The sequence below is a fragment of the Mus caroli genome, chromosome 18 (genome assembly GCF_900094665.2).
Source record: "Mus caroli chromosome 18, CAROLI_EIJ_v1.1, whole genome shotgun sequence".
NCBI classification, from domain to species: Eukaryota; Metazoa; Chordata; class Mammalia; order Rodentia; family Muridae; genus Mus; species Mus caroli.
Genome location: NC_034587.1, coordinates 54,129,000 through 54,141,127, shown reverse-complemented (window position 1 = coordinate 54,141,127; position 12,128 = coordinate 54,129,000). Strand labels below are relative to the sequence as shown.

The window sequence follows — 12,128 nt, the reverse complement described above, 5'->3', positions numbered from 1 at the left end:
GAAGAAGAAGAAGAAGAAGAAGAAGAAGAAGAAGAAGAAGAAGAAGAAGAAGAAGAAGAAGGAGGAAGAAGAAAGAAAGAAAGAAAGAAAGAAAGAAAGAAAGAAAGAAAGAAAGAAAGAACTATATTCTAAAGAAAGAATATTTAGAGCTGGAGGGATGATTCATCTGGTATATCCCACAATCGCATGAGGACCTGGGTTCAGATCACCAGCACCCATTCAGAAGGCAGACCACTGAAGCACAGGTCTGAAGCCCAAGCTCTGGACTGGGATACAGTGAGAGCATCCTCGGAGCTCACTGGCAAGCCAGCCTGGCTGAATTGATAGATTCCAAATTTAATGACAGACCCTGAACCAAAAATAACATGGGCAACAGAGGTTATGTTGGCCTCCACATTCACATGCACACACATAGACCGGCATGCATACACCCCAATAAACAGACTCCAAGGTACTCAAGAAACAGAGTCAGACAGACAGACAGACAGACAGACAATTTTATTAATGGAGGACATTCATAAAATCTTCTAGTCTTCATTAATTCAGAGAACAACTTCATAAAGACAAGGAACACAATGGCCATGTCCCTAATCCAACTGGATTCTTAGTAAGAGAATAAGTACAGGTGTACAGACACGCACAGACAGACGGACACACATAGACAAATGACAAGAGCACCTACAGAAATCTGGCCACCAAGGGCTTCTTTTCCTTTACTCCATACTGTGTTCTCAGAAGTTTCTCTAATGAGCCCCTGTCAGCTTTACGATTAGAAGAACAATTTGAAAAGCAAACACCCTTACCTTAATAAAACCCCAGATCCCGCCAGCAGGGGCATCATCCTGGCCTCTGTTAATTCTGGGATCTTCCTGTTCCTCCGGGAAAGTAATGGCTGATGTGGTTCCAGGTCCCTGGGCCAGAGACGTCATGCTGGCTTGCTGAGTAATGGGGGCTGGCAAGATACCTAGTCAATGGCAAAATCTTAGTTATGTAATTTATTCCACAAATGTTTTCCTATAAAAAGATACAGCAAGAGAAGCTCAACCCAAATTCAATAATAGAACCACGTGAGCACCTAAAGAGGAAGTTATTAACTGAAACCTTTATAAAAATAAATGTAAAAAGAGCCCTTTAAAGATATTTCCCCTTTTACATAAGTTTACACCAAGTGTCCTACAAAACAACAAATATAAGCACACATATACACACACATAGGGTACCTATGTGCGTGTGTGCTACTGTGTGTCCTATGCAGCATTGAGATGACTGATGTACTTCTACTCTCCTTAATCCATACAAAGAACTGAACACTCAAGTCCACCGTTAAAAAAAAAATAATCACTACACATGTGTGGATGTGTGTGTGTGGATGTGTGTGTGAGGATGTGTGTGTATGTGTGTATGTGTGTGTGTATGTGTGTATGTGTGTGTATGTGTGTGTATGTGTGTATGTGTGTGTATGTGTGTATGTATGTGTGTGTGTATGTGTGTGTGTATGTATGTGTGTGTATGTGTGTATGTGTGTATGTATGTGTGTGTATGTGTGTATGTATGTGTGTGTGTATGTGTGTGTGTATGTGTGTATGTATATGTATGTGTGTGTGTGTGTATGTATATATGTATGTGTAATACATTCACTTCCAAAAGAAAATACCCACTGGGGCTGGAGAGAGGATTCAGCAGCTAATAGCGCTGGCTGCTCTTGCAGAGGATTCATGGTCAGCACCCACATCAGGTGGCTTCACAACCATCTAACTCCAGTTGCAGGGAATCCACCAGTGCTTATGGCCTCCCAAGGCATCTTCATGCATGAGGTGGCCATACATATACTCAGGCACAAAGACACACACACACACTAAATCTGTGTAAACACAGATTACCGTGTAATTCTTATGCATCAGGATACATTTTATTTGTAAAGGTAGATAAGCCAAATTGGATACTAGATAATCAAAGCTAAATTACTCCTCTAGCCTAAAATGATGAAGGACAGAAGATGACAAAAATAAAATTTTTATCATTAGTTTTTAACAGCCATACTAAAAAGGGGATAAAAGGGGAGACAGTTGGCCTAAAAAAGAAATGGGCTAGTATCACCCACTTGTGCATGAGACTAGCTAAATAAAATATATTCTCTAGGAAAGCTGGTTCTGATTTTTTTAAAAAGTGACCTATAATATACTCTTGGATTGCAACCTGCAGCTGATCAGTTAGTAATGGGTGTTAGCTTGGAATTTGGGGATTCTTTCTCACACCTCACATGCCAATTGTACATCAATTTTTATAGCACACAAAAACTACATAATAAGTTCCATTAGTTTTACCGTTAATAGTTTAAATGGCAAGAAGATGTTGAGTGGGAAACTAGGAGTCCGAGTGAGACTGATCAATAACATAGAAAAAGCAAAACCCATGAACAGCAGATGCCCACGTCTACACATAAACTAAGGTACTCCACTGTCCACAACCGCAGTGCACACAACCTAGAACACAGCATACTGTAATAACACATTAAGTCAGCCGAGTACCGCAGAACAGCAAGGGAAGCTCACCTGTAACCGGAGGTGCAGAAAATGACGGCATCAGAGGTGTCTGGGGCGCCCTCCCAGCATGTCCCCTCGTGATGTCGTAGGCTGTACCGACAGAAAACCCTGATATCGGAGGCCCCGAAGGCGGTGCAGACAGGAGAGCACCCGAGGCGGAGGTCGAAGGTGGGAAGTGGGACATCGGAGGGCCGCTGAAAGCAGTGGCAGGCGATGGAGACACGGAGGGCGGCACAGAAGTGCCACTCAGGGGAACAGAAGGAGCCGGAGACATTGACACAAAGGGAGGTGGCGCGGACGGCTGCACAGGGGGCAGGGAGGGCTGAGGCGTGGAATACACGTGTGGGGGCAGAGACTCCATTCCCGACACGTTGGGAGACGAGAAGGAACTGGTTGCAGCTAGAAGAGGGTGGAGAGGATAAACACACAAAGTTAGAAAGGCTTTCTACTTCATTTTCAAACATTCACTGCTTGGGCAATGTCTAATATGGAAAGCCAAGTCTTAACAAGTAATTTTAAAGGTGTCATTTCTAATGCATAATAACTGTATCTGAGTACAGGAGCCGTGTGGTGATTCCACTGGGGAAACAGCACAACTCAAGGCAAACGCTGCCTGAGAATGAAAAAGGTCATTTTCCATTCCTGATACGAACGTAAAAACTTCAGCACTAAAACCGCAAAAAGACAAATCTTCACAAAGTCAAAGAACATCAAAGCCAACACATGCTTTGAAGGCTGGCTACACAGTGGCTTACACCAAAACACTATGTTTCCTTACCTATGGCCAAGTGAGGTTATCTCTTTGTTATTGTTTACATTTAAAAGGACACTTTCTTTCCACCCTGACAAGATTAGAGAAGCACTAGCACATGGATTCTTCTAACTCAGAGAGACCAGTGTCTCCAACTCATCCTCCAGATGTTCCAGACAACACAAACCTAAGTGAGCCTCCGTGGAGGGCATGGCAGCCAAGCCTGCAGGATGCAGGGGAGGGGTTCCAGGCGGCGTGGTCTCGATTCCACTTTCTTCCATCATTTTCCCTCAGTTACAGCACACTGCAAAGAGATAAAACAGTAGTAAGCTTTATACGGGGCAGCAGCATATGTAGTCAAAGAACAATTGAGACTAACCACTAGGAGGCAAGTCAGCCTTTACCACTTACAATATCTAGAGGAAGGGCTTGTCAAAACTCCTGAGAAGCCATTGAGATGATCAGCAGGTGGCAGTTCCTACAGAGGGCCTGAGTTCAGATCCCAGCGTCCACATCACAGCTCACAACCACCTGTAACTGCAGCTTCAAGGTACCTGACACCCACCCTCTTTTAGCCTCCAAAGGCACCCACACACATTATACATACACACACATACATACTCTCACACACAAACACACACACATCTTTGGGTTTATTTACAACAACCTTTGTAACAAAATTTTGAATAAATTTAAAAAGGACTATGAAACTAATATGCAAATAACATGTGACATTTCCATATATACATATGTATATATGTATATGTGTGTTTATATATACATATATATATATATATATATATATATTTATTTATTTACAACCGAGGGACCATTTTATGTTAAGTATTTTATTAATGAAGCTATATATTTTAAATAATTTAAATAGTAAAGTGCCCAGTCAATTTTGGCCACTTGAATCCTATTAGAGTTATGTGTGGGTTTCAATCAAAATGCTTAAAATACAAACATCTAATTTAACTAATTAAACTAATTTAATTCCTCATCTTCTTTCACAAAGCATTCTGTGTAGGGCTATTCTACAACACTTCTTTTTAAGAGTTCAATTTGCTTGATTTTATAAACGTATTCTCGCAATACAGTACATGTGGCCTATGCCTATTAACATTAAAAAAAAAAAATCAAGATGAGTTCAACTTTATAAGCCAGTTAGGTTCCAGTCTCCTGGTCCACAGCAGCCTTGTGACAGGGGAATGATGAGCCTTGGGTTTCAGAAGTTAACAAAAGCAAACAAGCCACAAGAAAGCAAAGTCCTAAGCGGGTCAATAGAAGACAGCATCCTTACTAACCAACTGCCTCTCTCTAGGACCTTAGCTGCTTCACACACACAATCAGCGCAGCTGTCCTCCATCTTTTGGCAATGGATGGCAGTTAACAAAGACTCAGAACTACCCACTACCCAAAGGACAGCAAGTAGGACATCTGAATAACTATACCCCTCCTACCAAGGCTCAGGGAACAGCATGGAAGATGGGGTGAGAAGACTGGAAGAGCCCGAGCTTGAACTTCTATGAAACAGTCTCTTCTAAACATGTAAGACTTGCACAAAATGAAGCCAGTCAAATTTCCAGCACAGATGGAGAAGGCGCTGACACAGTCGATGGCTGTAAGGAGGAAGAGTCCCTTTCTTCAGGGATATGTCCCACGGTAGGCTATCTATTCTCTAGTGCATGCCCCCCCCCACACACACACACACAGCACCACCATTTAGAATCAATGGGTTACAAAGAGGCCATGAAATTGAGAAGGAGATGTGGTGGGGCAGACTCAGGAGGAGGCGTGAGTAGGGGCGTGGAGGGCAGATATGATTCTATAAAAGAAATTACAAATCTAAAGTATATGATAGTGCTAACTTTAGTCAACTTGACAGACTCTGGACTCACTAGGGAGGGAGAGCCACTAGGGATTGCCTGTGGGCAAAATCCTGATTGTGCTGACTGAAATGGCAAGATCCACCCACTGTAGACAGCACTACTCCCTGACTGGGATCCTGGCCCGTAAACATGGAAAAGGGGAGCTCAGCACCACCAGGCCATGTCATTTTCTAAACTTCATTTTGGTCGACTGGTAACAATTCCAGCAACTGGAGTAATCTGATTTCTAGAAGTTAATTAACACGTTATGGATTCTTGACTCTTCCGGCCTGTGGGCTCCGGGGAAGATGTTTATTGAGCAGCACGGGACCTTCTTTTACTGGCGGCTCATCTTCCTCTATCATAGAAGCTTCTCAACTCCCTACCCCCTACCCCGACTTCCAACTGCCTCGGTGAGTAAGCTCATGGTGGTCTCCGATTCTTCCCAAGACCCCTCTGCAGGTTTCCCTCTCGAGTAAGGAGGGGTCTACACTATCCTAAATCTCTTATTCCCTGGTTTGCCTCTTCTTCCTCACCTTCCATTTGGTGAGCCACGCCCAGTAGGTGTGCCTTTGCAGGAGAACCTTCTAGGTGGAGTGGGACAAGCAGGGGGCAGGGCAGAGGCCGGGAAGATCACGGCCAGAATGTAGGAAACCTTGAACCAGATTCCACTGAGCTAAGTCGTTCTGAAGGCGGCAGTCAAACGTGTTGTCCTCTTTCCAGGGGCTGCTACTGGGCCATATGGCAGCTTACCCTCCCAGGGCAGTTAATTTTATTATATGTTTATAAGTGTTCTGCCCACGTACCTGTCTGTGCATCATGTGGGTACCTAATACCCACAAAAGCCAGGAGAGGGTGTCAGGTCCCCTGAAACTGCAGATATAGTTGGTTGTTAGCCACCATATAGATGCAGGGAATTGAACTCAGATCCTACAGAAAAGCAGTCAGTACTCTTAACCACTGAGCCATCTTTCTAACCCAAGGGCAGACACACTATTTTAGGAAACAGGAGCCCCTCTAGGCCAGTGGTTCTCAGCCTTCCTAATGTTTTGACCCTTTAATACAGTGGTATGTGGTGAGTCCCAACCATAAAATTATTTCGTTGCTATTTCATGACTATAATTTTGCTACTGTTATGAATCTTAATGTAAGTATCTGATATTTCTGATGGTCTTAAGCGACCCCTGTTGTTCAATCCCCACAACCCACAGGCTGAGAACCACCGTTCTGTGTAATTTAGAAAAGTGCTGGCCCATGGTCATAAATAAAGACGAAGCAAGAGATCTTCCCAAACAGAAAGCAGACTTTCAGAGGAACACCCTTTTCCTTGAAGGGTCCTAAGCCCCCAAAGGACTGGGGCATGTCTTCTGATCCTCTTGAGAGAGCAACAGTATGGTCTGAGGGAAAGCTCTCCACCTCTGGGGTTTGGGAGGGGTCCACCTTAGCTGAGGGTCAGAAAGGAGAAGTCTCCAAAGGGTAGAATCTAAAACAACATCTCCCAAGGTCAAGATAGCCACTGGCTGAAGGGAAGTCACAAAAAGGATCAGTCCCCGTTAGAATTGGCGGGGGGGGGGGGGTAGGGAGGAGCAACTTCTAGAACAGACTTAAACTGAGGAAGAGCTCTAGATTGGAAAACAGACAGTTCAATGTCCACAGGGATAGTTTCAGAGGAGCAAGTGTGGGTCCCAAGCACCCATGGCCAAGGACAACGGAAGGTCAGTAAATGAGAGACTCTGGACTAAAAGATGATCATGAGAATCTCTATGCCCAGTCACTGCAAGGGTGGGGAAAACTGCCACCACATAGCCAAAACAGAGAAACCTTTCACACCGGTGTGACCCTGGCTAACAAGCAGCAGCACGCTCTTGATTCTGGACTCCATGAGACTGTCAAGCTGCCTACAAGTCTCCATCTTAGTGAGCTGTACCCTTGAACTACGAAGCAGACAAGCCCTTCTCTCCCTGAAGTGGCTTTTGTTGGAGTGTTTTATTCAGCAAGAGGAAAGGAAATGGAGACGGTAGAAAACCAGCTCCAGGGCTGGAGAGGTGGCTCAGCGGCTAAGAGCACCGACTGCTCTTCCAAAGGTTCTGAGTTCAAATCCCAGCAACCCACAGGGTGGCTAGCAACCCACAGGGTAGCTCACAACCATCCGTAATGAGATCTGACTCCCTCTTCTGGAGTGTCTGAAGACAGCTACAATGTACTTACATGTAACAATAAATAGATAAATCTTAAAATAAACAAATAAAGATTGCCTTCCTCCTGGATGTAAGGAAGAAAATAGGGATTGGAGTTTGAAGAGAAGAGAAGAGAAGAGAAGAGAAGAGAAGAGAAGAGAAGAGAAGAGAAGAGAAGAGAAGAGAAGAGAAGAGAAGAGATCTGCTCCAAATCAGCTCTTCATGTTTTCACTTGGTTTACAAGTTCAGCAAAGGCAAACTGTTTGCCAAGCACTGTAATGAGCCTCTAGAAATTCAGTGCTAAGCAAAACCCAGTCAACTTAGAGACTTGTACAGGACACAACCAAATCACAGTGCCAACATCCAAGGATGCTGGGACGAGTCAACCCAATAACAGCGATACACTTGAAGGCTGGGTTCTGTATGCTGGGGCTAAGGACAATGGTGCTGGGCTATAGGAAAAAGGATTGCGACTGTAAAACCTGGGGAAGGTCTCCAACACATAGATGAGTGCTGAAAGATAAAGCAAACTTCCATAAGCCAAGGGAAGTAAGAGCTTATGAGGAAAAGGGGAACCTTCCATTAAAAAACAAACAAACAAACAAACAAACAAAGTGAACACCCTGCAGGTGTAAACAAAGGGAGTAGACACATTCAAGAAAGCCCGCCCACATGGTGGAACAAGACTAAGGGGCAGCCAGGGGCCCAGGGGCCCAGCCTTCCTGACAGAGGTAAGAGGCAGGACATTTAAAGAACAGAAAGGCACTGGAGTGGAGGAAGATCTGCCCTTTATTCTAACTCTCCTGATATTTTAAATCTCTAAGAAGAACACACAGTAGAGAGCTCTGTGCAAACTGATCTCAGTCACAGTCGCTAGGCAAATCCCAAACGCAGAAGCCGGACACGGCACCACTAAGGACTCTGTAGACCTTACCTGGACTTCAGCCGTGTTTACCAATTTGTGTGTACAGGAGGTGTGTGCCGCTCAGTGAAGCTGAACTGTATGCACAGGCGCCCAGTCACCACCCCAGAACCACACCATCACTCCAGACTCCCTCACTGCACCCCTCTGTCACATCCCCCCTCCAGACACAAACACTGACAACAAAACACCCATTTCATAAAGGTAAGATAAACAAAATTAAATCCCAGGTAATCCCTTAATATTTGGCTTCCCCCCCCCCCCACACACACACACCGCCATATGCCTCCGAAATCCATCCAAGTCGGTGCATTCATATGTTTGATAAACAACATTTCTACCCACAGATGTATCAGTAGATCCACTACCCACCTGAGGACGTGGGCTGACCCCAGTTACTGACAATTCCTACTTATGTTCTGAAGAATCTTTTGGAGTAGGCCTGGTTAAAACTCTTACCTAGCATATACAACCACCAGCACTGCGGGGGGCGGGGGGTGGGGGAGTGAAGGTGAGGAGGGAGGGTGAATGGAAAAGGATTCCTTTGGCTGAAGGGTTCACTGAACCACTGGGCAGAGACACCACTTAGGAATGTAGAAGTGCAACAGGATCTGCCAATACCCTAAACTAGAACTAACCATAACCTTGTACCCCCCCGGGGGGGGGGGGTTCCACCACAACTTCTGGCTGTCACTAGGGTACTGCTGGTCTGGATTAGGTAGCAGCACAAATTCCCATAATACATATCCTACAAGCATCATATGATCCCACGCATCCATAGTGCCAGGCTGAGACTCTGTGGCCTAAACTAAGGTGACGATGATGGAGATGAGAAAGAGGACACAGACTTGAGAGACATTTAGGGGGAAAGACTCAGCAAGTGCCCATAAAGGCCAGGAGGAGATGAGGCAGCATTACAGTCAGTCGGACAGATGATGGTTTCAACAGGTCAGACAGAGAGCAGTGTTAAGAGGCCAAGGAGGTAAATGGCGTCCTTTAGAGGATCATAAAGTGTTTCACCTCTAACTCAGCAGGTTCAAGTTCCTTGAAACACTTAAGTAGGGACAGCAACTGGGTCTGGAGTTCACAAACCACAGACCACAAGTCTCGTGGACACACCGACGGTTTCTGGTATCACGTTCTGCCGCATCTCTTCTAAGAAGGCTATACCAAAATAAAGGGACAGCTACTTAACACCAATCCTTCTTCCAGGCATGTAGCCGACTAACCTGCAGAAATACGAGCAACAGAGTGGCAGGAAAAACATGAAGAGACTGTGGTTCTGAGAAGCCGACATTTCAAGGTACTAAATACTGAAGAGAGGCCAGAAGGGATGCTCTGAAAGTTCCCATGTGTTTGTTAAATTAAAGACAATCTCAGAACGGTTTCCAAAGAAGGGAGACTGGGGAGTAGGAAAGTAGATGAGCATGTATCCACCCCCACCCCACCCCCACCCCTGCCCAAGCCTAGTTGTGAAGACAAGACGGGAAGCACAGACATTAAAGAGACTGAATCTGCTACCTGGATAAAGACATAACCTGAAAGAGAAAGGCCCTTCTGCAGACTGCGTCTCTTTCTACCGAGGTTATCTCCTTCCTTCATCTCTTATCAGTCACTCTGCTTTCTGCTCTTCCGAAGAGGCTATCTATCTTTTCCAAAGGCTAGATCCTAGTTAAAGATAATCCCAATCTCTCAGCAGGAGCAAAGACCACCAGAAATACATGACCTTTTACTGTTTGAGCAATGACTTAAACACAGTACTGAGATCAACTTCGCAGACATAAACATACTTTCAACAACACCACCACCACCAGAAGGAGGAGGAGGAGGAGGAGGAAGAGAAGGAGGAGGAGGAGGAGGAAGAGAAGAAGGAGAAGAAGGAGGAGGAGGAGGAAGAGAAGAAGGAGAAGAAGAAGAAGAAGAAGAAGAAGAAGAAGAAGAAGAAGAAGAAGAAGAAGAAGAAGAAGAAGAAGAAGAAGAAGAAGAGGAGGAGGAGGAGGAGGAGGAGGGGTAGGAGGAGGAGGAGGAAGAAGAAAAAAAAGAAACCTACTAGGATAAGAATACTGATCATGATGCAACAGTTGACAGAGGTTTTTTTAAGGGACAAAATGTAGTCCAAATGCATCAACATTACTACAGAAAAAGGGATGGAAACAGCTTAGAAGATTAGAACTCAGGGTCTGGGGCAGTATTGGCGCACGCATTTAATCCCAGCACTCGGGAGGCAGAGGCAGGCGAATTTCTGAGTTCGAGGCCAGCCTGGTATACACAGTGAGTTCCAGGACAGCCAGGGCTATACAGAGAAACCCTGTCTCGGGAAAAACAAAAAAAACAAGAAACAAAATAAACACACAAACAAACAACAACAAAAAGAACTCACGGTCTGATCAAACTGCTCTTCAAAACTGTTTGTGACTACGTTAGTCTGTTTAAAAAAAAAAATTGGTGACTACTTAAAAGAAAACTAGGATAATGGACTTTTGATAAAGTCAGCATCTGAAACTATTCCTATTGATATTACTGATGTCCCAAGACTGCCTCAAATACCCCTGGGCAGACTCAGGATGGAGGTCAGCAGTCATTCTCCATTCTCGGTGCAGAGCCTAAAATAAACTTCCCTAAACACTCAGTGATTCAAACAGTGCTCAGACAGCACCAGAGTGCCAAAAAGTGCCAGGTTCACAGACTGTCAAAGCTGCCACTCAGATCAGAGTCCTGACAAAAACTCTTGGACAAGACATCCTGCCACTTAGGAAATAAGAGGTCCTAAATTTCTTTCTGAAATGGATCGGGTTAAAGGCAGCCTGCGGGGTGGCGATGGACACTCCCTGGGATCCCGGGAGGAGCCGCTGCGTCCCACCGGGCCGGCGGCCTGGGCAGTCTGTGCCACGTCTGCAGGCCGGGCAGGGCCGGGCGAAGGTCCACGGGCCTGGCCACCCGTGCACGCGCGGGAGGGTGCGGCCGGGAGAGCGGGGATCGGGGCCGGAGCGATGCTAGGAGGGACCCCGCTGTCCCGACGAGTGTCTCCGCCGCCCGGAGCCCCCGCACCCTGCCGTCGGCCGGCCGGCCCGCCCACCTGGGGCTCGCCCGCGTCCCGTCGCCACCGCGCGGGTCACCGCCCAGGTCCACGCTCACCTGGGTCGGAGCGAGCGCCTGCGCAGAAGCTGCACACCCGGATCGGGGTCGGGGGCCGGGTCGGGGGGTCCCTCGCAGGGATCCGGCTTACGGTGGACGAGGAAGACCAGAGGAGCGTGTGTCCCGCGCCAAGATGGCCTCCGCGCCGCCCCGCTGCCACGTCGGCGACACGCCCCGACACGCCCCTCGGCCGGCCTCCACCGGGCTGCCCCACACCCACCCACTACTGGCCCGGGTGCACCCGCGCTCTCGTCGTTCTGTCCCCACCCCCCTCACAGCAGGAGAGTGATCAAAGCTTTCCGCGTAGCTGAGATGACCTCCAGAGAGCTACTGGGCACGAGAAGGGCGGCGAGGTACTTGCCGATTTTCTTCTCAAGTACAGGTTATGCACATTATTTTATAATAATAATAAAAAAAAGCGAAAGTCTGGGTGCTTATCATATATGCACCTGGCACAATTATTGTCCAATAACCACATAGATTAAAGAAACGGATGAATGAAGTGTAAAAGAAAAAAAAACAACGCAATTTCACAATCAGAAATCTTAATTTGGATCTAAAGATCCCTTGTTCTGCAGCATTCCCTGGTATGAATCAACTATTCTCCTTATTTCCACGTATAAAATGGGAGTTATATTGTCCATCACTAACTCAGGTAACAGAGTCGCCAATAAAATAAGACAGACGAGCAGACCTTTAAGCTTCCTAGTGTTCAATATTTGAAGGATG

At 46.1% G+C, this 12,128-nt stretch overlaps 1 protein-coding gene across 1 annotated transcript in view; it reads right to left on the bottom strand.

Annotated features, from left to right (window-relative positions):
* The window catches only part of Prrc1 (proline rich coiled-coil 1), a 40,160-nt gene extending 28,604 nt beyond the window's left edge, over positions 1-11,556 (bottom strand). Inside the window, exons 1-4 of the mRNA XM_021150371.2 lie at positions 11,400-11,556; positions 3,482-3,598; positions 2,553-2,942; positions 804-964 (exon numbers count right to left, since the gene is read on the bottom strand). Of these exons, the coding sequence (XP_021006030.1) occupies positions 804-964; positions 2,553-2,942; positions 3,482-3,578 (648 nt within the window). The 5' untranslated portion in view covers positions 3,579-3,598; positions 11,400-11,556. The remainder of the gene's footprint in view (positions 1-803; positions 965-2,552; positions 2,943-3,481; positions 3,599-11,399) is intronic.
* Positions 11,557-12,128: the final 572 nt, after the last annotated feature.